General features: G+C 41.2%; 1 protein-coding gene and 1 non-coding gene across 2 annotated transcripts in view; both read left to right on the top strand.

Moving 5' to 3' along the window:
• The first annotated feature begins 10,348 nt into the window (after positions 1-10,348).
• EPSTI1 (epithelial stromal interaction 1) overlaps positions 10,349-26,044 on the top strand; it is a 100,182-nt gene continuing 84,486 nt past the window's right edge. Inside the window, 1 exon segment of the mRNA XM_007468623.1 lies at positions 10,349-10,527. Coding sequence (XP_007468685.1) covers positions 10,349-10,527 — 179 coding nt within the window.
• On the top strand, positions 19,279-19,350 carry TRNAV-UAC (transfer RNA valine (anticodon UAC)). Its single transcript has one exon. It is a non-coding gene; the product is annotated as a tRNA-Val (tRNA).

Here is a 26,044-nt window from a genome sequence, read left to right as displayed (position 1 = left end):
GCCTTTATCATCTTGAAACTTAAAGATCACAGGCCAATTATTTTGGAGAATGTCCCTCCGTTTGGATTGGTCCGGTTTTTCTTCACGATGGTTGTGCATATTGCAGAAATGAAACTGTTTTCTTCTCACTGATGACTGTAAAAGAGCACACAATTTCTATTTTTATGGTTACTAGTGATGTTAATTTTGATAACGAGGTGGTTTCTGCCAACATCCTCCATCGGAGACTTCTTCCCTTTGTAATCTTTTTTTAACATCTTTATTGGAGTATAATTGCTTTACAATGGTGTGTTAGTTTCTGCTGTATAACAAAATTAATCAGCTATATGTATATTTATATCCCCATAATCCACTCCCTCTTGCGTCTCCCTCCCACCCTCCCTATCCCACCCCTCTAGGTGGTCACAAAGCACCGAGCTGATCTCCCTGTGCTATGCAGCTGCTACCCTCTAGCTATCGTACATTCGGTAGTGTATATATGTCCATGCCACTCTTTCAATTCGTCCCAGCTTATCCTTCCCCCTCCCCGTGTCCTCAAGTCCATTCTCTACATCTGCATCTTTATTCCTGTCCTGCCCCTAGGTTCTTCAGAGCCCTTCTTTTTTTTTTAGATTCCATATATATATGTTAGCATATGGTATTTGTCTTTCTCTTTCTGACTTACTTCACTCTGTATGACAGACTCTAGGTCCATCCACCTCACTACAAATAACTCAATTTCATTTCTTTTTATGGCTGAGTAATACTCCATTGTATATATGTGCCACAGCTTCTTTATCCATTTGTCTGTCGATGGACACTTAGGTTGCTTCCATGTCCTGGCTATTGTAAATAGAGCTGCAATGAACATTGTGGTACATGACTCTTTCTGAATTATGGTTTTCTTAGGGTATATCTTGGCTTCTCTTATAACTAGGTTTGGCCATGTAACTAAATTTTGTCCAGTAAAATGTGAGCAAAAGTGACGAGTGCAATCTCTAGGGCGTACACTTTAAAGGAATGGACTTGTCCTCTGGTTTCCTTTTCTCCCTCATCACTGGCTGGCTCATTTATGCATTACATACAGATAAGAGAAACACACTAGAGAAGGCAGAGTGACACAATAGAAGCCTGGACCCTTGACATCATAGAGTCACTTACTAGCCCTGGCCTGCATATGCCAGGACTGGTACCTAAGAGCAAATTTCTAAGCTATTTAAGCCACAGCTAATTTGAGTCTATACTATTGCAGCTGAACCTAAAGTTTAATCAATCTAAGTTACATGAGTGACGGAGGACTAGATAGAAATACAATGATGCCTGCAATAGCCTGAGGAAGTAAGATAATGGCTAACTAGTATTTAGACAATGACAAATATGGAGCCCCTATTATATAGTGGCAGTACACTGTAGGAATTTACCACAATTTCTTAATCTTTTGTTGATAGACTTGTGAGCAGTTTCTAGTTTTCCACTCCCATGAAAGATGCTCATATGAACATCCTTGCACATGATTTGGTGAACACATGTACAGTGGAATGGCTGGATATGAAAATATTCAGCCTTAGAAGATTCTGCCAACACTTTTCCAAACAGGTTGTCTATAATTTACAAGCCCATTAGAAGAGCATGAGAGGTTTAATTGTTTCACATCCTTGCTCACAATAGTTTTTTCCTTTTAATTTTAGCCCTTCTGTTGAGTGTGTGGAGGTATCTCATTGTAATTTCAATTTGCATTTCCCCCAAGACAAATGAAGTGGAGCCCCTTTTCATACATTTATTAGCTATTTGGATATCTTTTTTTTTTTTGCACGTAAAGTGCTTATTCAAGTATTTTGCCCAGCTTGCAATATACTTGAATAAGCCCAAAAACTTCAATAGTTTTTGAGTTTAAATAATAATGATCACTGCATTTATTTATCGATTACACTTGGTTGGATACATGGTACTAAGCACTTTGTACTTACCTAATGTATACAACAACAGTATTCAGTTGGTCTTATGACTCTTATTCCCATTTTACAGTTGAAGAAACTGAGGCCCTGGATGTTCAGTAATTCACCCAAAGCCTCTCAGTTGTAAGTGGTGGAGCCAAGATCTAAACACAGATCCATCTGACAGACTAAAGTTTGAACAGCAAACCCCTGGTAGATAACATAGGAATCACTCTCTATCCGCGGGCTGCATGTAACTTCATTACCTTAACCATTTTACTGGTACCTCAGGAATGGAGCCACATAGTTGGTGAGCTGCTGACGACCACTCAGAAGAGTCTTGAACTTCAGCCTGTGTTGTGCGCCTGTGGGGATCCCAACTCCAAATCACATTCCTGGAAGTACTGAAAGGCCATGGGAATTTCTAATATGACTCCTTCTCCAAGTCAAGTCAGATAGGAGAACCCTAGGTCTTAACTATAGAAATGGAACTCTTGTCAGATTCCAGAAGGAATTAGAGATGGAACAGTGTCACAAAATGTCTATGAAGTGCTCAGTGCCTTCCAGTTATGCCAAAAGAGTTCCAGTTTCACTGGGGACTGTACTGCTGTGCCAGGCATTTATATGTTGGTAGGTAAAACTATATACTGCTTTATTTCTATTCTGAAAGAGATTTCAAGATAAAACACACTAAGGATATAGCTCTGTAATGTTTTAGCAATTGAAAGCCAAGAGCTGCTGGAACTGAAGTTAAGAACACTTTGACAAATTTAAGTATTATTAGAAAACATATATAAAGCTCTTGTGTTGACAGATCAAAATAACTTCCATTTATACATCATCAAGGTGCAATTTACAAACCACTTTCACATATGTTATCTCATTTGGCTCTCACAAACCCCTAAAAGTAGATTGGACAGGTGGTATTATGATTAATATTTCCATCTTACAAATGAAGCAACCAAAGTTCAGAGTGTTTTAGTGCTTGCCTGAGGTCAAAAAACTCTTAAATGGCACTGCCAGGTCTCAAGGGCAGGTCTTTTGCTTCCCCCAGCCCGCCTCCCAGCACCACACACTCTCTTAATGACCTCGTGATATTTACAAAGGACTGTGAATGCTCACAATGGAGTTGGCTTAGAGTTAAAACATCGGAACAGTTAGGAGTTCCCTAAGAGGGGGCACTTTTGGAAAAGGCACAGTGATTGGATAAAAAATAGTGCTCTAGAGAGTTTCTCTTCGATTCATCATTCATCATAGGTAAAGAACAAGTTCAGGGGACTCTCTCTCCCAAGCCACTGACTTGAGTCTTCAGTTTTTCCCAAGTTAAAGGAGATTCCTTTCTCCCTGCAGCCAGTAGAGGCCTTGTGAAGGCTACTACACAGTGTTAGAACCCAGAGATGGAAGTAACTACCTATTCCTTAGATTTGAATTTACAAACAACGAAATTCAGCCACCTTCCAGAAGATAAGAAATATTACGGAAAGCACATTTCTATATTCCTTATTTTCCCAAGTGACAGGACACATTGTCGTCAGAAAAATAGAGGGAACAAATGTACATCTTTCCATTCTTAAGTAGAATTCTTTGTGATACACTATAAAGCTAACTATTTTAACACTGTTAAAGAAAAGGGATTTGAACCAAGATTAGCATGTTTGCTAGTCATGAAAATTTGACATGTTATATAAAGTACTGTCGTATAGGTAGTTTGATCATGTAATTATAGGATTGCATATTGGAGTGTTAAGGCTTTTATTAATGTAGATTCTGATAGGTTTAGAAACTTTGACACAACTGTTTTGGAAAATAATATACAGCTGCTCTTTGGGAAAATTATAATAATTGAGAAACGTTCCAAATTCCGAATTTTGTCAAAAAACATATTTTGTCACAATCATCTTTCAAAATGTAAAAAGCTAGACTTGGATTCAGAAGACCTAAATTCAAGTTCTGATTCTGCCATAGATTTGTTACATAATGCTGACAAGTCACTTTACCTCTCTAAATTTATGTTTCCTAAAATAGGTGGTAGTTAGATAATCTTAAACATGGAGCTAGAATAACAAGGTTCTGTTTGTTCCCCACTGTAGTGCCCGGGTCTGATAGAGTAGATGGCATATACTTATCATTCAATAAATATTTCTTACATGAACTTAAGGTGACTTATTACTGCAGCATTCCTGATTTTATGTTACAAATTTGAAGAATTTCTAAAGAATATGAAATTGTCATGATAGAAATATGCTCACTCACACACACACACACACACACACACACACACACACACACACACACACACACACACACACACACACACACACACACACACACACACACACTTAAAATGAGGAGATGCCAAGTATTAGGTGTTTCACATAGCTCCTTTGTTAGAAGAGGGAAAAAAAAAGCTTTAGAATAACTGCTGTCCTACATCTATTGGATTAATCCAGCTTTCCACTGCAGAATCAAATTTAAGGAAGCAAGACTTTTTAGAATTTTCAGACTGTTCTCACGGGACACTTAACAAGAAAAAGCCAAGTCCATGTGTCTCTATTTATATATATTTATTCACACTAATGAAGGAATAATCTAAGGCAACCGATTTAAAAATCAGATATATATTCCCATTTATTTCTTCAGAAAATAAAGACACATTGGATGTTAGCATTAGACCAGGTAGGTGAAGGTTCTTTCTGATGTAATTTTTGCTCATTGGGCTAGCTAAAATTGCTCACTGAGCCCTGAATTCCCATTTCCCGACAATGCCTCATTTTACAGCATTTTCTTTTGTACAGCTTTTGAAATCCTCCTCTTTTCACTCAGCTTCCCTCTTCCCCCACCAAAATGTCTTTTGCTCAGATTAAACTCCTTTACCTAAAGGAAGGAATACATGATTATTCCCCGGAGGCAGTTCTATTTTAAAAGAAAACCATTTCCTAAACAAATCTCTAATTGGCCAAATTTCAGGCAATTTAACAATCTCACTAGACTTCACATGTTCCCCAGGTCCCTTAAAACATATAGGCAATTGTCTAGTATAGTGGTTCGACAAACTTTTAAAGCCATGGAACTCTTGCTTCAAACAAAAATCAGGCAGCAGTCCACTGTATAGAAGAGATAAGGGCTAAAGTACTAGGGTGGAAACAGTGATGGGGATCCAGAACCTTCCCTACCCTGCTTCTCTCCACCAGCATTACTACAGAGGTGCACACCTCAGGAAAACCATGTAAAGGCCAGACCATCTTCTCATACAAATGCACACAAATAAGGTGAGAGAATGGGTGATAAGCCAGTAGATGACTCACTCCTTTTTTTTTTTTAACATCTTTATTGGAGTATACGACGGTGTGTTAGTTTCTGCTTTATAACAAAGTGAATCAGCTATACGTATACATATAGCCCCATATCTCCTCCCTCTTGCATCTCCCTCCCACCCTCCCCATCCCACCCCTCTAGGTGGTCACAAAGCACCGAGCTGATCTCCCTGTGCTATGCGGCTGCTTCCCACTAGCTATCTATTTTATGTTTGGTAGCGTATATATGTCCATGCCACTCTCTCACTTCGTCCCAGCTTACCCTTCCCGCTCCCCATGTCCTCAAGTCCATTCTCTACGTCTGCGTCTTTATTCCTGTCCTGCCCCTAGGTTTTTCAGAAGCATTTTTTTTTTTTTTTAGATTCCATATATATGTGTTAGCATACAGTATTTGTTTTTCTCCTTCTGACTTACTTCACTCTGTATGACAGTTTGTAGGTCCATCCACCTCACTACAAATAACTCAGTTTCACTTCTTTTCGTGGCTGAGTAATATTCCATTGTATATATGTGCCACATCTTCTTTATCCATTCGTCTGTCGATGGACACTTAGGTTGCTTCCATGTCCTGGCTATTGTAAATAGAGCTGCAATGAACATTGTGGTACATGATTCTTTTTGAATTATGGTTTTCCCAGGGTATATGCTCAGTAGTGGGATTGCTGGGTCGTATGGTAGTTCTATTTTTAGTTTTTTGTGTGTGTGTGGTACATGGGCCTCTCACTGTTGTGGCCTCTCTCGTTGCAGAGCACAGGCCCCAGACGTGCAGGCTTAGCAGCTATGGCTCACGGGCCCAGCCGCTGCACTGCATGTGGGATCTTCCTGGACTGGGGCACGAATCCGTGTCCCTGACATCGGCAGGCAGACTCTCAACCACTACGCCATCAGGGAAGCCCCCTATTTTTAGTTTTATAAGGAACCTCCATACTGTTCTCTATAGTGGCTGTATCAATTTACATTCCCACCAACAGTGCAAGGGGGTTCCCTTTTCTCCACACCCTCTCCAGCAACTATTGTTTGTAGATTTTTTTGATGGTGGCCATTCTGACTGTGTGAGTTGATACCTCATTGTAGTTTTGATTTTGCATTTCTCTAATGATTAGTGATGTTGAGAATACTTTCATGTGTTTGTGTGCAATCTATTTATCTTCTTCAGAGAAATGTCTGTTTAGATCTTCTGCCCATTTTTGGATTGGGTTGTTTGTTTTTTTGATACTGAGCTGCAGCTCATATGTCAATATGTCAATTTTGGAGATTAATCCTTTGTCAGTTGCTTCGTTTGCAAATATTTTCTCCCATTCTGAGGGTTGTCTTTTGGTCTTGTTTATGGTTTCCTTTGCTGTGCAAAAGCTTTGAAGTTTCATTAGGTCCCATTTGTTTATTTTTGATTTTATTTCTATTTCTCTAGGAGGTGGGTCAAAAAGGATCTTGTTGTGATTTAGGTCATAGAGTGTTCTGCTTATGTTTTCCTCTAAGAGTTTGATAGTGTCTGGGCTCACTTTTAGGTCTTTAATCCATTCTGAGTTTATTTTTGTGTATGGTGTTAGGGAGTGTTCTAATTTCATTCTTTTACATGTAGCTGTCCAGTTTTCCCAGCACCACTTATTGAAGAGGCTGTCTTTTCTCCATTGTATATTCTTGCTTCCTTTATCGAAAATAAGGTGACCTTATATGCATGGGTTTATCTCTGGGCTTTCTATCCTTTTCCATTGATCTATATTTCTGCTTTTGTGCCAGTACCATACTGTCTTGATTACTGTAGCTTTGTAGTATAGTCTGAAGTCCAGCAGCCTAATTCCTCCAGCTCCGTTTTTCTTTCTCAAGATTGTTTTGGCTATTTGGGAGTCTTTTGTGTTTCCACACAAAGTGTGCAATTTTTTGTTCTAGTTCTGTGAAAAATGTCAGTGGTAGTTTGATAGGGATTGCATTGAATCTGTAGATTGCTTTGGATAGTATAGTCATTTTCACAATGTTGATTCTTCCAATCCAAGAACATGATATATCTCTCCATCTATTTGTATCATCTTTAATTTCTTTCATCAGTGTCATAGTTTTCTGCATACAGGTCTTTTGTCTCCTTAGGTAGGTTTATTCCTAGGTATTTTATTCTTTTTGTTGCAGTGGTGAATGGGAGTGTTTCCTTAATTTCTCTTTCAGATTTTTCGTCTTTAGTGTATAGGAATGCAGGAGATTTCTGTGCATCAATTTTGTATCCTGCTACTTTACCAAATTCATTGATTAGTTCTCGTAGTTTTCTGGTAGCACTGTTAGGGTTCTCTATGTATAGTTTCATGGATGACTCACTGTTGAGCACCCTGAAGAAGCTTTTAGATGTTTATTACAATTCACACTTTAGAAAACATATTCACATTTTTAAAAACACTTTGAGAATGTAGCAAAGCGAGAAGTGAACAGAATAAGCAATTTAGATTTTGCCCATTATCTTCTATTTCTATCTCATGTTTGAAACGTGGGTGTGTTACATGGTTGTGTTGTAAAATAAATATGGTCAACTAAATGTATTCCTGAAGTCAGTATTACTATTACCAGCTCCTTTAACAGAACTGGTTTTCCCCTAATGGGCTTTCCCTTACTCAAAACTTGAATTTAATCCAACCACCAAAACAACTACTTTCTCTTCTGAAAAAAAAAGTTTCTGTGATATTTTCCCAGCAGAAGAGATTCTGAAGATCACCTCCAGAAAGCCCACCCAGATTCATTGTTTGCATTTCTCACCCTGCAGTCACCTCCAACCCAACTGTTCTCAAAATCTCACCTTCCTCCTGATCCATGATGAATGGTTGTGCCACCTACCCATTTTACAAAGCTAAAACCTTAAAGTCACCATAAAAACAGCAACCATTAAATTACTGGGATTCTCAACTAGACATATTGTGTAGGTCAGGATTTTTTAACCTGATCTACTGACGTTTGGGGCAGGATGATTCTCTGTGTGGGGGGCTGTCCTGTGCACTGTAAGGTGTTTAGCATTATCCCTGGCCTCCACTAGATGCCAATAGCCCCACTTCCACCGGCTTCCAGGCTTCACAATAAAAATGATCTCCAGGTGTTGCCAAATATCTGCTGGAGACAAAGTCAACTCCATTTGAGAACAACTGATCCTCACAATACCCCACAGGGTCCCACCCCAGACCTACTGAATCAGAAACACAAGGGTTAGCGTCCAGAAGTGTGTTTCAATACACCCTCCAGGTGGTTCTGATGGGCTCTGATATTTGAGAACCTGCGGTCTACTTGACAGACCTCTAACACTGCAGGTGGCATAGAAACCCTGACTTCCTTCCCTAACAAGTCCCTTGCCTTTACCTTCTCCTCTCCTGTCCTACTCCACACACTGCCCACCATTCATTGAAATCTTTCACTAGCTATCAAACATGTGTTTGTCTTTATTTTCTAAGCACCAGTAATATAAGCAAAACAATCGAACTCCTAAGTGGCTTGATGACTATAGGCTGGGGTGTTCCAGCCATTCCCCCCCCACCTGGAGTAGGTACACACCTTGTCAGTGTAAGCCACAAGGCTCCAGCATTGTGCCTCCTTCTTGGTGAACTCCTTGACTTTTGCGGCTCATTCTAAAATGTCCCTTTTCTTTGAATTATTCGGAGGGCTAATCCCTACTTTCCCTGAACATTCAATAGCCTTACACATCTTGTTATTTCGCTTAACCCATGGTGGCATTAACGTTTGTTTACGTGTCTTCTAGAGTAGCGGTTGGGTGAGGGAAGAGCCTTCTTTTATCTTTGGGTAGCCATCTACACAAAGGACAGTGGTGATCATCGCAGCACACATCAGAGTCATCCAGGAGCTATTAAAAAATTGGATGCAGGGACTCACCCCTGGACCTATAGAATCTTGCAAATCATATTTTAAACTATTCCCATACCATAGTTGAATTACTGCCCAATGTCTTGCACAGAGCAGGTATTTAATCAAAATTTCTTTAATGTCTGATCAATCACTTAGCAGGGCTGCGTAGAGAATCATCTCTGCCTTCCCCCCAGCTTGCTGCTCCAGTTCTGCTTTTTCTTTCACTTTTGATTTCACTTTCCATTTCCTTTAACTTGAAAGTACTTGGCAGGGGCTTCCCTGCTGGCACAGTGGTGAAGAATCCGCCTGCCAATGCAGGGGGCATGGGGTCCAGCCCCCCTGCTGGCACAGTGGTGAAGAATCCGCCTGCCAATGCAGGGGGCATGGGGTCCAGCCCTGGTCTGGGAAGATCCCACATGCCATGGAGCAACTAAGCCCGTGTGCCACAACTACTAAGCCTGTGCTCTAGAGCCCGTGAGCCGTAACTACTGAGCCTGCGTGCTGCAACTAATGAAGCCCATGCGTCTAGAGCCCATGCTCCACAACAAGAGAAGCCACCACAATGAGAAGCCTGAGCACCGCAACAAAGAGTAGCCCCTGCTTGCTGCAACTAGAGAAAGCCTGTGCGCAGCAACAAAGACCCAACGGCAGCCAAAATAATAAATAAATAAATAAATAAATAAATAAATAAATAAAATTTTAAAAAAAATTAAAAAAAATGAAACTACTTGGCAAAAACCAAACAGCAGTCAAAACTGATAAAAGGCCAAATTTTGTTTAGATAATTTTAATTATTGACCTAATCTCTGGAATCTGAAGGTTAATATATTGTTCACAGTCTCAAATATCCTGCAGGAACCTCAAATTAGGGTGACCTGTTAAATAGTCCTAAGTGTCTTTCAGGATTTCAGCTACCTGGTGGCTACTCCCTACTCCCTGCTTGCATGAGGTCTCCGTGATTGATCATAGATAACTTTATCACCCTTTAAGATGGTTGTGAGACCTCAAACCAACTCACCTGTAGCTGGCCAGGCGCGCTCCATACAACATCCCAGGCGGGGCGCGCGGCCGGCTCTGTCACCTGCGATCAGGTCAGAGGGCCCCAGGGAGGAGCAAGGTCGGGGAAGTCCCGGGGGGCGGGGCAGCCCGCGGCTGGTAGCGGGAATCGAAACTCAGCTGCTAAACCCGCCGCTCCCGCTCTTCGGAATCGCATCTCGAGACCCGCGAAGCGTCCCAGCTCGGCCCTCATCCTTCCCGCAGCGGCGGCGGCCCGGGCCCCGCGGGCTCTGGACCATGTACACCCACAGTAGGGTGCAGGGCTCCGGGTTCGGAGCCCCCGCCGCCTCCCGCCCGGCCCGGGATCCCGCTGCGTGGCGCAGGGAGCTGGGCCCGCCGCAGGGCCCCAGGCGGGGTTTGGAGGAGGCTCCCGAGAGCCCTTCGCGGGAGAGCCTGGAGCACGCGAGCCAGAGGTTGTAAGTATTTAATCACCTGTCCTGCGGGGCGGAAGCCCAGACCCCAGACAGGCTCCCAGGCTCTTCTCAGATCACGTAAGTTTGAACCACAGGGGCCCCATTACAGGGTCTCTAAGAAAATGCAGGCTCATTTGTCTAAACAATGGCATCCGTGAATTACCGTATAAATTGAGTGTGCCGGTCCGGGATCCTTACTGAACATCCGAGCCCCCGTTCCTTTTGAGGACACTACTTTCCTGATTCTTGTGACCGGCTACAGGACTAGGCTACTACTGGGTGTGTAGTAACTGCCTAGGCTTCTTACTAATTTTCCAGGTATCTCCAGAACTCATGCTCTTAAATAGTATGAAAATATTTTTTTCCCTTCCTATCTTAAAAAAACTGATGCCCTAAATCGTATCTTCACATCAGCTGGGAGGGTAAGGGTGAAGAGAGAATGTGTTATTGGGTTGAAATGCAAATGCTGCCTCTAGGATCCTGCATTCCAACAAAACTCCCGGATAAAGTAGCCTCTTAGGACCAGAGGACTGAGCCGGAGAGGAAGTGAGTGGGTGTAGTGTTTTTTTGCCGCGGGTGTTGATAAGTGCTCTACACAGGAACAGGTAGGTAGCCTTTATTCCTGGTCTTTGGTTCAGGGACCACAGTTACTATCCTGGAAACATTTATTATGTAAAGTGTCAGTGATCCTTTCCCACCAATGGAATGAGATGCTTTAATCCAACAGTAGGGTTTGTAAAGACATTACTGCTTTTGAAGTGCTGCTTCTGTGAACTGGAACTTTCCAGATGGTTTCAGTTTCAGTTCCCCCTTTTCATCAACTTCTAGTTACATGAAAGACAAACGTTGGTTTCTAAGGAACAGTATATAACTTTATGCCCAATAAACAGATTTTCTTTCATCCCTTAACTTTTGAAAGAATTCATAAGTACCAGGCTTTTAAATATTATTCAGCTTTGGGTTGCCCTTAGGTGGGGTGGGTGATCTGGGTGATTTCAATTAGAGATTGCTGCATTTCTTTCCTACTCAGAGTGGGGGTGGGGGGGCGGGGCGGAGCGGAATTCCCCAGCGGTCCAGTGGTTAGGACTCAGCGCGCTCACTGCTAGGGCGGGTTCAAGTTTGATCCATGGTGGGGAACTAAGATACTGCAAGCCGAGCGGTGCGGCCCAAAGAAGAAGGGGGGGGGGATATCTGGTCATAATGGAAGTCCTTTAATTCTGAGTAATCTACATCTCTGTAAGCTGTAGCATTTGATGTAACAGAGGACACGGATGTATGGTTTCACGTTGATGATGAATACCCTCTATGTGCCTTTTTTTCTATTTTAAAGATCTACTTAGACATAATCATTTAATTGCAAGCTCATAACATCTCATAAACATTAGCAGTTGCATCTGTCTGTTTTCTTATTTTTAAATTAATTGTAAATTACCCCAGAATCTTGCTGGACTAAATTACTCAGAAAGGGGCAGTTTTCTAATTAATTTTCCAGGCGTCAGTGTCTGAAGACCTCACTACGTTTTGTGATTTCTAATTTGCCAGTAGACCATTAGAGAATACATGGGTGAGTTGTGTTTCACAGAACTCATTATTTTCACGTGAACCAGTTGCAATAAGCAGAGCATTATAAGATACATTTCCTTCTATGTATATAACAAGTAAGATCCTGTTTGGACCACTCTGAATTCTTCTTACATCTCCAGTAGTCACTTATATCTACTGTTTATTGCTTGTCTCCTTTAATGGAAGCAGGAAACCAAGGAAAATTGTTGAATGGCAAATAACATCTCAGTAAAATTGACCAAAAAATGCCGTTAAGATTTATTTTCTTGGAGAGAAATTAGAAGCATTTTCTGATAGAAAATTAAGAAAAAGGAAGGATAGAGTTAAGTGCTTAATAGTGAAACTTCACTTGTTCACTTTCAATATGAGCTTATTTATATGATAAAGGATTGAACTTTGACCTTGTTTTGTGTGCATCCTTCCACTTATTCATTAGGGAAGCCCCAACGTGGGGAAAGGAGGAGCTTTGATGCCAGGCAGACTTGGGTTCAAGTTCTGATTCTGCCATTACTTACTCTCTGAACTTCAGCTACTTTATGTCTCAGTGTCCTCATTAGGTGATGTGAGATAATACCAACCTCTCAGTATGTGTGTCTGTGTGTGTGTGTGTATGCATAAAACAATTTCATGCCTGGCAGAAAACAAGTACCCAGTAAATGTTGGGTGCTGATAGCCTTGAATTCATTTAACAAATGTTTATTGACCAAGTACTGTGCTGTCACCCTGAAGTGTTTATGCCTTGTAAAAACACACTGATTTAAAACGCTGACTTACATGTAAATATAGAGAGACTTTAAGGCAAGTTGTTAGAATGATTCCTGAGGACCTCTAATAGACTCTAAGGCAAGGCTGAGCCCTTAACTATATCTGGATTTAAGTAAAGTTTTTACTAATAAATATTGGATTTCCTAATTATTTTCAGTTCGTGATTTTATCTTGTCCTTAAATATTGTAAGCTATTTATACAGATTTAAAGAGAAAAAAAGTTCACACAAACTTCTAATCCAAAGTAATCCTTGACCCTTCCCCCAAACTCTAGATAAATATAAGACTAAGGCATGGGTTTTTCTGGAAGGGAATTTTACCTCATTTTACCCAATTCTGGGCAAAAGACTCTTGCCTATGATAGCAATACAGGCAAGGTTCACTTTGTTCAGATACTTGTCTATAGCCGTACCTAAAGGTGGTGCTTTAGCTTGATGCTGTTTGAAGGAAATATAAAGATATTCTGAAAATGAACCCATAATGTGGAATTTCACTATACAGTTAACTTTAACATAATTTGTATACAAACTCAGTTTACCTTAACATATTTGTGGCCAACTTTATAGCAAAAACTGTAGAGACTTAAAGATTAGCAATAACGGCAAGCACTTATGTATGTAACTTATGTTTCTTAAAGTGCATTACATATGTTAACTCTTTAAAAAAATTATTATTATTTATTTTTGGCTGCATTGGGTCTGTTGCTGTGCGCAGGCTTTCTCTAGTTGCGGTGAGCGGGGGTTGCTCTTTGTTGTGGTGCACGGGCTTCTCATTGCGGTCTCTTCTCTTGTTGCGGAGCACGGACTCTAGGCACGCGGGCTTCAGTAGTTGCAGCACGTGGGCTCAGTAGTTGTGGCTCACGGGCTCTAGAGCGCAGGCTCAGTAGTTGTGGCGCACGGGCTTAGTTGCTCTGAGGCATGTGGGATCTTCCCGGACCAGGGCTCGAACCCGTGTCCTCTGTACTGGCAGACAGATTCTTAACCGCTGTGCCACCAGGGAAGCCCCATACATATGTTAACTCTTTGAATCTTCACAACAAGCCTATAAAAAGAGAGGGTTTCTAGCTCTGGATATTTAATTAGAAATACAGGAAAAAATAACTACTCAATGAAAGACAAGCCCTTGTGTAGCTTACAGTCTAATTGATGGGGCAGACAGTTATCAGATAATTACATGAGTAACTCTTTATATGCACTGTGAAGGAAAGCCAGGGCCTGAGCTAGTTTTGGGAGCAGGAAAAGTGTTCCCAAGAGGTGATGTTTGAACTGTGATCTATAGGATAACTAGGAGTTGTGGGGTTTTTTTGGTTTGTTTTTTTCTGACAAATATGTTGTTGCAACACCAATTATCTATAATTCAATTCAGTTCTGACACTACTCACAGCTGCTGCAGATGCTACAAGTTAAGGGCTCAGTCCCACAAGCCTGCTCCCACTTTAGGAGTAAGCCACAAGGGGGGCCCCAGGCTACCCACGTCTCTGACTACAAATTTGGGGGTTCCCATGACCTCCCCCCGTGCCCAGGTTTCATAATTCACTAGAATGACTCCCGGAACTCATGGAAACCACTGTACTTACAATTACAGTTTTATTATAAAGGATACAGCCCTGGAACAGCCAAATGGAAGATATGGGGAGGGGGGTTGCACAGAGTTTCCATACCCTTTCTGGGTGGGTCACCCTCCTAGCACCTGGATGTCTTCACTAATTTGGAAGCTCCCCAAACCTCATTGTTTGAGGATTTTTATTTAGGCTTCATCACATAGGCATAATTGATTAAATTGTTGGCCCTTCGTGACTGAACTCAATCTCCAGCCCCTCTCCCCTTCCCAGAGCTGGGGGAGAGGTGGACCTGAAAGTTCTAACCCTCTAATCACATGGTTGTTTTTTATGGCAAACAGCTCCCATCTCGAAGCTATCTAGGGCCCCCACCAGGAATCATCTCTTTAGCATATAATTGACTTTTTTTTTTTTTTGGCTGTGTTGGGTCTTCGTTGCTGCACGCGGCCTTTCTCTTGTTGTGGTGAGCAGGGGCTACTCTTCGTTGTAGTGCGTGGGCTTCTCATTGCGGTGGCTTCTCTTGTTGCGGAGCGCGGGCTCTAGGTGTGGGGGCTTCAGTAGTTGTGGCATGCGGGCTCAGTAGTTGTGGCTCACGGGCGTAGTTGCTCTGTGGCATGTGGCATCTTCCGGAACCAGGGATCAAACCCGTGTCGCCTACAGTGGCAGGTTGATTCTTAACCACTGCGCCACCGGGGAAGTCCTGACATTCTTATAACTTAGAATTCCAAGGATTTTAAGGAGCTCTGAGCCAGGAACCAGGGTCAATGATTGAATACTTAAACTTTATTATACCACGGTAGTTTAAATAGCCTCTATGGCAGCCAGGGAGGCTTGCTATTCAGATCTTCAAAAGACTTTACTGTGGGGAGCACAGTCAACTGACAGCTCTAGTTGCCATCCTTTTGAATCCATTGTACCCTTTGCTCTGAGAGCACTCTTTTTCTGCACTCTTCCCACCAGTGTCTGAGCATTCCAGGTGGGACTCCTTTATGGGGCAACTTTTGCCAGAAGACTCCCCACTGACCTATCCAAGATTTTCTCAGAACCGTATACCAGTCTGAGGCTCTTCCTACTCAATCCTCCCTCTCTCCCTTCACAGGTGTCAGACCTGCTCATGTTCTTAAGGCTTTCCCTGCCTACTGCTGCTTGCTCACCTTTTGTCCTTCACAAGCCTTCCTCCCAGTAAATCTCTTGCTTTTCTAATCTCATCTTGATGCCTACTCCTCGGAGGACACAAATTGACACAGCCTTTAAGATACACCATACCCCTGACAACTGCAGCTTAGACACCATGGCTGTTGGGAGTGCTATGTGTCCTGGGGAAACCCACTCCTTTTCCTTATTTCGTCCCTTGGGGCTCAGGGGACATTCCCTAGTTTCCTGCCTCTAACTTCAATACTTTGCCCAGTTTGTTGTGCTCCAGGGAAGAAATTAACCCTGGTAACTGATACATTTTTTTCCCCCTTCATCCTCAAACTCTCAAGGGAGAGTGAAGAGAGAATAAAGAATGGCTTGGGGGCTTCCCTGGTGGCACAGTGGTTGAGAATCTGCCTGCCAGGGCAGGGGACATGGGTTTGAGCCCTGGTCAGGGAGGATCCCACATGCTGCGGAGCAACTAGGCCCGTGAGCCATAATTACTGAGCCTGCGCATCTGGAGCCTGTGCTTCGCAACAAGAGAGGCCGCGATAGCGAGAGGCCCGCACACTGCGATGAAGAGTGGCTCCCGCTTACCACAACTAGAGCAAGCCCTGGCACAGAAACGAAGACGCAACACAGCCATAAATAAATAAATAAATAAAATTAAAAAAAATGTATTTAAAAAGAATGGCTTGGTAAGCCCACTTATTAATGGCCAATTCCTGATTTTTCTCTCAAAGAACACTGTGTTATTATTATTATTTTTTGGCGGTACGCGGGCCTCTCACTGTTGTGGCCTCTTTCGTTGCAGAGCACAGGCTCCAGATGTGCAGGCTCAGCAGCCATGGCTCACGGGCCCAGCCGCTCCGCGGCATGTGGGATCTTCCCAGACCAGGGCACGAACCCACGTCCCCTGCATCAGCAGGTGGATTCTCAACCACTGCGCCACCAGGGAGGCCCTACTATGTTATTTTAGTATTAAACATTTCGTAAATGTAAGATGAGATATAAGATGGGATAGATGATATCATAGTCATTAAGTTATAACATTAGTTCCATTTTTATAAACATCACTATTTAATCATTGTTGAGTATACTCTTAATGCTGGGGTATAATTTATACCCAAGACAGACCATCAAAAACTTAAGTCATTCTTGACTCAGCTTATTTGAATCTGAACTAGCCACATAAAATAGTCTTAAATGAAGTGCAAGTTTTTACAAACTTATGAGAGCCTACAGGAACTGCTTTCACTATTTTTTCTTCACTGCAAATGCCCCAGATTTCTCTTCTGTCTCCTCTTATGGCAGTGAGAAAATAAGCTTTTGCCTGTAGTTGTTAAATGGCATGAAAGCATCAGGCTATTACCCCTCCTTGGAGATAGAGAACTGAATAATGGCTGAGTTCCTTTTAGTGCTCTGAAATAATGGTACATAGGAAGAGAAAAATCTATGATTGATTCTAATGAAAAATCTTCTTGATGGCTGAATATAGATAGCTATTCATTAGGGAACTATTTAACTCAGTCTCCACGCAAGGCTCATAAGCATTCAGCAAGTTTGTAAAACAATAGACAGTATTTAACTCAATGATAATTTTATGACTCAATGAGCTGGGTGGGTGTGTCTGTGACCAGATTCTACTACCAAACTAATCAGTAGAGCTCTGCTTATTTGACTGCTTTTAGGTCTCGTGCTCTTTAGAAGCCTCTGTTTGACTGCTTTTAGCATTGAGAGATGTGACAAAGCACTGCAATACTGTGGTAGCAGAAAGGAAATTAGTTATGACCTAGAATAGTTAAACTGGGTACTCCGAGGGACTAAAACCGAAATAACAATCAGTACCTTGAACTTTTATGTCTTGAACTTATAACCACGTGCTAGACCCTGGGCTACACGCATCATATAATTCATTTTTCTCCTGACAATAAACACTTTCCCCCATTATAGTTGAAGAAACTGAGTCTTGAGAGAGTGTATGATTTCCTAAGGTCTCATGGCTTTTTTTAGTCACAGAACCAGCCCTCAAACCTGAGTCTATCTACCAAAGTCTGGATCCTGAACATGATGGGGCTGGAGGAGGGAGTGACAATGCAGCCTGTGAATTTCCTATCAGTGGTCCTATTTTCACATCAAGAAACTAGAATTCCTATACACTAAAGAGAGTGGTACTATAGAATCAGCAATGTGACATTTATTTACAGCTTTAAAATGATTTGGATAGAGACGTAGTTCGTAGGAGCAAAGTTTCTGTGGCGATCCTGTTTTCTCTGCTGCTTGTCTTCATGACAGCTTGGTTGGCTTTTTACATTAGAACAGTTTTCTCACTGTCACTGTTTCTGAGCAACCTAAACCACATACTGCCTTCCAGAGATCTTCCAGACTTCTGACCACAGCCTAAAGTTAGCAATGCATTTGACATTCGTGACCTAATACATGTATGGGTCTAGGTCATATGTGAGTTTTATATATAACTGAAAAAATGTCAGAAAACAGTTCTCACCCTTACTATATGTGATGGACTTTGACTTTTTCTATTCTTTTTTGTTTGTTTGTTTGTTTTGCGGTACATGGGCCTCTCACTGTTGTGGCCTCTCCCGTTGCAGAGCACAGGCTCTGGACGCACAGGCTCAGCGGCCACGGCTCACGGGCCCAGCCGCTCCACGGCATGTGGGATCTTCCCGGACCGGGGCACGAACCCGTGTCCCCTGCATCGGCAGGCGGACTCTCAACCACTGCGCCACCAGGGAAGCCTGACATCTTCTATTCTTATTCATTAAAAATAAACCCTTTAAGTTGATTTCATGGCCCATTAGTGGGTTACCACCTACAGTGTGAAAAGCAAAGCATTGTTCTTTGCATGGCAGAAGAGATTGTTGGAATGGATGGAAAGAAAAGACATTTTGGTTTGATTAGGTCAAATTTACCTTCCTGTTTATACAGGAGGGGAGAAATTATGGTCCTGTTTAGGATGAATTTCCAACTTTTCTGCACTAGATTCCACTCCTTAATGTGCTATGCATTTGAATTCTGCTAAGTCTTGGGGAGCAATCATTTTTGTTCAAATACAATATCAAAAATGAGTGGGCATTTCTCAAAAAGTCTGACAGCTGAAACAGTGAAGCAATAAATCAACAGGATGATGAAAGCTTGAAAACACATAATACCTATAATAATCTTAGAAGCATAGCAGAAATGAGAAAAAAACAGTTCAGTTACACAGTAAGGTTACTTACTTCAAAGTCAGTAGAGTACTGTAAGGTTATACTATTGTTAAGATTAATTGCATCTATTCAGAATGTATTTGAATCTGAAACAAAACCTTAACAGGAAAAAAATCATCAAAGGGAGAAGACTGCATTTGAAGGGTCTTCTATATCAGAGAATCAGCCAATGATGGTTCCTTTGTTCTGTAATGTTTGTAATTCACCCCCCCCCCCCCCCACCATGAACACTTAAAAGGCAATTTATTAAAGTCCTGTAGAAAAACTGAAGACATTTCCCATTGTTAAAACTCAAGGGCTGGTATTGCCCAGTGTTTGTTTTGCTAGGGAACCAGTGAGAGCGGAAATCCTGTGCTACCTAGTCCTGTAAGAAAGTCTGAACCCCTGATTTAAGAAATCTTTATTTTAAATATTTTCTCATTTAATACTCCTTGGAATATTTTTTCATGGTTATAAAAGTAAAGTCATATCTGCTTGTTATAAAAATCTAAACATTACATTGGGAATTCCCTGATGGTCCAGTGGTTAGGACTGAGCACTTACACTGCCGTAGCCCAGGTTCAATTCCTGGTCGGGGAACTAAGATCCCATAAACCATGCAGCGCGGCCAAAACCCCCAAAAAACCCAAAAAACCAAACATTACAAAACTAATACAGAAAGGAAAAGTCCCCTGCAATTCAGATCCTTAGAAATAAACACTTCAAGCTGTTTGATATAAGGACCTCTTTATCTTTAAAGTGTAAGTTGTTCTTTTTGACTTTTAATCCAAGTAGAAAGACTTAGAGCCATTATGCCCTTCAATTTCTACTGCCAATAGAAGATGACAATAATAATAAGTGTCTTATACATAATATGTTATATATAATTATTATAATAAAATAGATATCTCCAAATAGGTGTCTTAAGCATAGATGGCTTTGTTTCTCTCCTATAAAATAAGTCTGAAGGTAGGTAGTCTGGGGCTGATATAGTACAAATAATAAGCAATCATAATAGAACATTTGTTATTTCCTAGCCTTATTCTAAGCACGTCATACTCTAAGAGATAGATATTTGTTATCCCCATTTTACAGGTGAAAGAATAGAAAAACTAATCTGCTCAAAGTTATAGTCAGGAAGTAACAGAATTAGGGTTCAAAGCAGGCAGTTTGGCAATAGATTACCACTAGTGTGGTAGTTTTACAGATTGCTTCTTTCTGCTCTGCTGTTCCTGATGCAGGTCTTACATATTCAGGTTGCCTCACTGACCAAGATGGTTGCTTGAGCACCAGCTTACACTTCAACCTTCCAGGAAGGGGGGAGGGCAACAAAAAAGCTTTTCCTGTCCCTCTGTCTGTCTTCATTTAATGGAGCTTTCCTAGAAATCCTTCTCAATGGCTTCCCCTTATATCTCAATCTGCCAAACTTAATCACACTGTCATATTTGGCTATAAAGAAGGTTGGGGACTATAGTCTTAATGGAGCACATTGTTAACCTGAATAATATAGGAGTGCTTTTAGTAAGGAGGTGGTGAGAATGAATGGTTAGGTAGGCCAGCATCTATTCTGGTTTAGGAATTGAGGAGAGTCAAGCATAAGAGCAGAAATTAATCATATGATCAAACTGTCACTGGAACTTTGGAAATGCAAATGGAATATCTAAGGAAGAAAATTTTAAATGTAGTCCACATTCCTGTTCAGAGTATTGATTTTATAGGACTGTTAAGGGTTTTCTTCTGGATAATGTTCTGTGCAGTCTTTGTTTTATGCTTTCCACATCCTGCAGGATTGTTTATAATAGTGAACAATTGAAACAACTGAAATGGTTAAGTGACTGGTTATATTAATGGTGCATTGATGTTGTGAAATATTATGTAGCCATTTAATATTAAGCTTGTTACGTGCATAATTGGGAAAACCACTTATAAGTGAAAGCAGCATATAAAATTGGACTTAATATATGATTGCAACTGTGTAATATGTACAGAATATAGATTGAACTGAAATTCACCCAAATAACACTGTAATTGAGATCTCTGAGGAGTGGGGTTATGAGTGACTTTTAAATGTTTTAAAGATAATTTTCTGCATTTTCTTTTGTGAGCATATGTTTATTTCAAAATCAGGATGAATTTCATTTTTAAATATTCTATGCAGATATTTAGATATAAATACCTTATGTCTTGCATTTCTAGTTTTCTCCTTTAAGTTACAGATGGCCTTGAGGAACAGTGCTTAAGACATGTGGACATATTCAGAGCTTAGCCTAATGATAACAATAGTAATAAGAGGAATAATAATAATAGAAAATGTATAACAATTTGATAAGTGTTTTTATGCAAATGCAAATTTTCTTATCACTAAGCCATTCTTAAATATTCTCTTGTTGGAAAAGATAGTCCTCCTTGGGCCTCTTGCACTCTAGATGTCTTGCTGGGTATGCCAAGATTGCATACCTGACTACTCTAACCTGGACTATTTCTTAGGGTTGTTGTGTAGCTGGGAACCTTGAGAGATGAGGTACATTCTCCCCAGAACAAAGACCAGGCTTGCTTACTATCTGCTATAAAAATGGTGGATTCCACAATTCAGTGTTCCTCAGCTGCAATGCAAACACACTGTGTGTGCAGCATCCATCATGTTGACTTGGAGCCAGAGAGGACAGACATAAATATGCTGATGCCATGCCATGAGTAATAAAGTTCATGTCTTCTACCAGCATCCATGAAATAGTAACAGCCTAACTATTAGGCTAACTTTAGCTTGAAAGTAGGTTCAAATCACATCCCAGACCTGACATCTCTATGTTCTGAAAATATGAATTCCTTGTAGTTACTTTTACTGAGGAAGCAATTTAATACATTTTGCAAGTATACTTACCAATTGGTCCCCATCTCTACTTCCATCACTGGTTTTTGCCCTCATAAAGATGGTGAGTCTCTCCGATATTATATTTCATATATATTCTTTGTATCTTTAGAGTGAATCTTTCTTGCTTTTTTTTAATAGATGAACTTATTTTTATTTATTTATTTATTTTTTTAGGGAGATTGCGACTGACACATATACACTATTTATTTTTAATTTATTTAATTTATTTATTTTTGGCTGTGTGGGGTCTTCGTTTCTGCGCCCGGGCTTTCTCTAGTTGCGGTGAGCGGGGGCTACTCTTCATTGCAGTGCACAGGCTTCTCTTTGCGGTGGCTTGTCTTGTTGCGGAGCACGGGCTTCAGGCGCTGGAGCTTCACTAGTTTTGGCACGCGGGCTCAGTAGTTGTGGCTCTTGGGCTCTAGAGCGCAGGCTCAGTAGTCGAGGCACATGGGCTTAGTTGCTCCACGGCATGTGGGACCTTCCTGGACCAGGGCTTGAACCCGTGTCCCCTGCACTGGGAGGCGGATTCTTAACCACTGCACCACCAGGGAAGCGCTCTTGCTTCTTTTTTCATAGCTTTTCTCATTTACATGTATGTGTTTTAAGTGAGGAAGCACAACATCTTTCAGGTCTATCCTGTATGATTGCGCCAGTTAGTAACTATACAGACTTGCCTGGCTAAGGTAGTAATTTGAAGCTGAAATACATACCAAATCATTTGCCTTAGTGTGGGGTTACCTCCACCTGGCAGAAGGGGCACTTTTTTCTAATTTGCATAAATTTACCACCTCTCACTAAGCCGTGGGCCTACGTGAGGATCCTGGGATGGATATGTGTGTGTGTGTGTGTGTGTGTGTGTATGTGTACCTCTTTCTACTTTCCATAAAGGTATCCTATGAACAAAGGCCCTGATGACCTGGTGGTCTCTTGTTTATCTTTTCCTTCTGGGTGTCTGTTTAGCCCTCTGGGCATCTATTCCGCCCTCCAACAGAAGCTGTGAGTTATAGGACTGACCAGCTTCCCATCAGTCTCTTGGGTGTGCAGACTATGTCTGGGGCTCTGCAGGCTCTGAGACCAAAGAGAATTCATTAGTCCTTCCATACCAGAGATGTGGAATGCAGGATCAGGGCTGGTGTGACGGGCTTAGGGGACAAGGATGATTTACTCAGTCTGATCTTGGTATTTTTTTTCTTAGGAATATGGTCTGTTTATAAAAGAAGTTTTGCAAACCTGAGTGCCTCATAAGGTTTGATTCATGTTGGTTAAAAACAGTAAGCTTCAGAGTCCTATGTTGAAGACAGTATTAAAAAAAATATATAGAAAAACACATCTAGAATCTAAATCTCTATCCAGTGCCTTTGATTAACCAGAAATTTTCCTTTGTTTCAATTTCACCCAAGGATAAGATTTTCTTGAACTATGAAAACCTCAAACCAATCTTTTGTAGGACAGTAGACTTTATGTGTCTACTATTCTGCTTGAAATTATGTTTGTCACTTAATCTCTTTCTGAATTTTTGCTGTTGAGTACATTTCATTTTTACTCAAACCAGTGTTGTTCCTAATTAGAAATTTAAAGTACATCTGCTGCAGTTTGTACACACCAGGATGTATTTATGTAATACTTTCAGCCAGCCAAGATATTTTTCATGACTCCAACATACCATTTTTTTCATAGAGTGCTTATTGATGAGACCTTATAAAAATGCACAAGAGTGTGCACAGAGAGGCAGTTGTGTAGCTCAGGAGAGACCTCACAAGGAAGAGATTTCTTAAATATATATATTTGAGGGATATATGGTACAGAAAAACACTTCTCCCTCTGTCTTACGCTGTTCTTTATACGTTCTCCCTTAGTATATCTCATGGATGTGTGCTGTTGGAAAGTGAAAATAATCTTACAAATGGAGAAATTTCATTAAATTTCAATGAGGTAACTAAGGAAACTCATTTTCAAAGATATACATTTATTTAAGTGGCTTGAATGTTGCTTAATCAGGAAATGACCAGAATACTAAATACAGGTAGGTTGGACTTGTCTCCATCAGTAGCTTTGAGAGTCAGGCTGGGGGCTTCCCTGGTGGCACAGTCGTTGAGAGTCTGCCTGCCGATGCAGGGGACATGGGTTCGTGCCCCGGTCCAAGAAGATCCCACATGCCGCGGAGCGGCTGGGCCCGTGAGCCATGGCCGCTGAGCCTGCGCCTCCGGAGCCTGTGCTCCGCAACGGGAGAGGCCACAACAGTGAGAGGCCCGCGTACCGCAAAAAAGAAAAAAAAAGAGAGGCTGTTGAAAGTGATGACATGGAGGTTAAAACAGCAGAGGCCCTTGCTGTGGGTGGAAACTACTTGGCTCAAAGCATGAATAAGTTATACTTGTTATTCATGTCAAGGGAAAGCTAAGAGAGAAGCGATGAATATTTGTATCTACCCAGGCATTATGCGCTGCCACAGGATATTAAAAAATAAAAAGCCGATCCTGAGACTTAAGCTCCTCTTCCTATAGGAAGGAAGAGGAACAGAGGCTCCATTATTTGGCAGTGCTTTCTTCTGAATACTATATTTCAGATTTGACATTTTCAGCCAATAAAATATTGCTAAGAAGGTTGCTAAGGAATTCTCTAACATAAAACATTTATTACTGGGACCACTGTCCTTGAGCCTGGGGTTATGTTTAAATGTTTTCGATGAAAAGCCTCTGATTTCAAGGCTAGATAATCCTCCCCCTTTTTTCACGGCCCTGTATTGTCTGGGTACTTGTGGGCTACACATGTTGGCCATAGATTGACCACAGTCCTATTCCTAAGATGAAAGATTCTGGTGTGATATTGTCACACTTAATCAGATTAGATATTGCAGAATAAAATCTTTTACAAACTGTTTTTTCTTTTCAAACCTTTCCTGATATTTTCATAAGCGAGATTCATGGAACTTGGAAAATTCTCTATGAAGCTTCTCTTAGCAAAGTGCTAGCACAGAAACCCTTTTTGCCTCTTGAGATCCTATCCTTTAAGCCTCAACTTGCTATTCTTCTCTGAAATTTTCTACTCCTCTGGGGTCTCACTGACTCCCCTCCACCTTGCATCTCTGACTACTTCCATCATCCCACTTTGAGGCTTGTTTGAATATCCTTGTGGTCTGCTCTGGTGGTTTTATGAATTGTTCCTAATTAAAGTGTAAGCTCTCTTAAAGGGGTTGGTGTCTGTTTTTTTGTATCTCCCCTCATGCCTCATAAGCCCCTAACATAACAAGTCCATAATGGGTGCTTGGCTAAGTAGATTTACTTTGTTTGGAAGTCTATCAAGAGGCCTAAGTTAAGGACAGTCATATTTTATGTTTTCTACATTGAGCTGAATACTTAGCTCCAGACACCCACCTGGTCTGAGTCAAAAGTGCTTGGTTTGAGTCTCAGCACTATTGCTTAATTAACCTCATGATCTTTGGCATATGATTTAACGTCTATGTCTTTACCAATAATTTATTAATCCCTCAATTCCCTTTTAGTCCAAATGTTTGAAGACGGCTTGATTGATCTACAGCACTGGTTCTCAAAGTGTGGTCCCCAGGTCAAGAGTATCATCATCATCTGGGAACTGTTAAAAATGCAAGTTATAGATGCCGCCCGTCCCATACCTACTGAATCAGAAACTCAACATTTTACAAGCCCTCCAAGTGATTCTGATGCATGCTAAAGTTTAAGAACTACTGATTTGCAGTGTAGTCAAGTCCCTGGTATGGTGAGAAGCTCCATACCACAATGTTAACGGACATTGATGATTCTGCAGTCATTTCATGGTTGGCATTTAAATCCAGTATCTCGTTTCATCTTTAAGCCTCTGAAGAATGGCTCACTCTTGCATCATACTCAAGTTTGCAGGTACTACCCACAGAACTGAAGCTCCTAAGCTTCTATAAAGTGTGGACAATTGCGGGGTGAAAAATCTTTCTGAGGGTGAACAAAGAATATGCAATGGACAGGGGATTAATTTTCAGCGGCAGCCTCCTAATTTTGTATTCATCCCATTGTACGCATGCTAGGCTACACATGCAACGTCTGCTGATATACACTAGGTAATTGGGCATCCAGCAGCCCTGTTTGCATGCAGGGGTGGTTGCACCCCTCCCATGTACAACTTGAAAATTAAAGCCCAGTTTGAAGCTGGCTGAAAGCTTACTGCTAGGAAAATGAGATAAGGAAGAAATGGCTTCTGTTAATCAGCGCTTTTGGCCTCTACTGTTCAATCTTTGCTAATTTGTCCTTTGAAATTGTACATTCCGTGTTGGATAAAGACTTCTAAGAGTATCTGGGATTTTTTAAAAAAGACCTACATTTATAAGCTGATTGTATTTATCCGTAACATTTCCCCTCACACTGTACCTACATGTACGCTGCAGTCTTGCTGTGCTTATATTTCTGCTCTATGAAG

The sequence above is a fragment of the Lipotes vexillifer genome, unplaced genomic scaffold (genome assembly GCF_000442215.2).
Source record: "Lipotes vexillifer unplaced genomic scaffold, Lipotes_vexillifer_v1.1 scaffold479, whole genome shotgun sequence".
Classification (NCBI taxonomy): Eukaryota; Metazoa; Chordata; class Mammalia; order Artiodactyla; family Lipotidae; genus Lipotes; species Lipotes vexillifer.
Note: the sequence above shows the minus strand (reverse complement) of the source record. Positions and strands in the feature narration are given on the sequence as shown.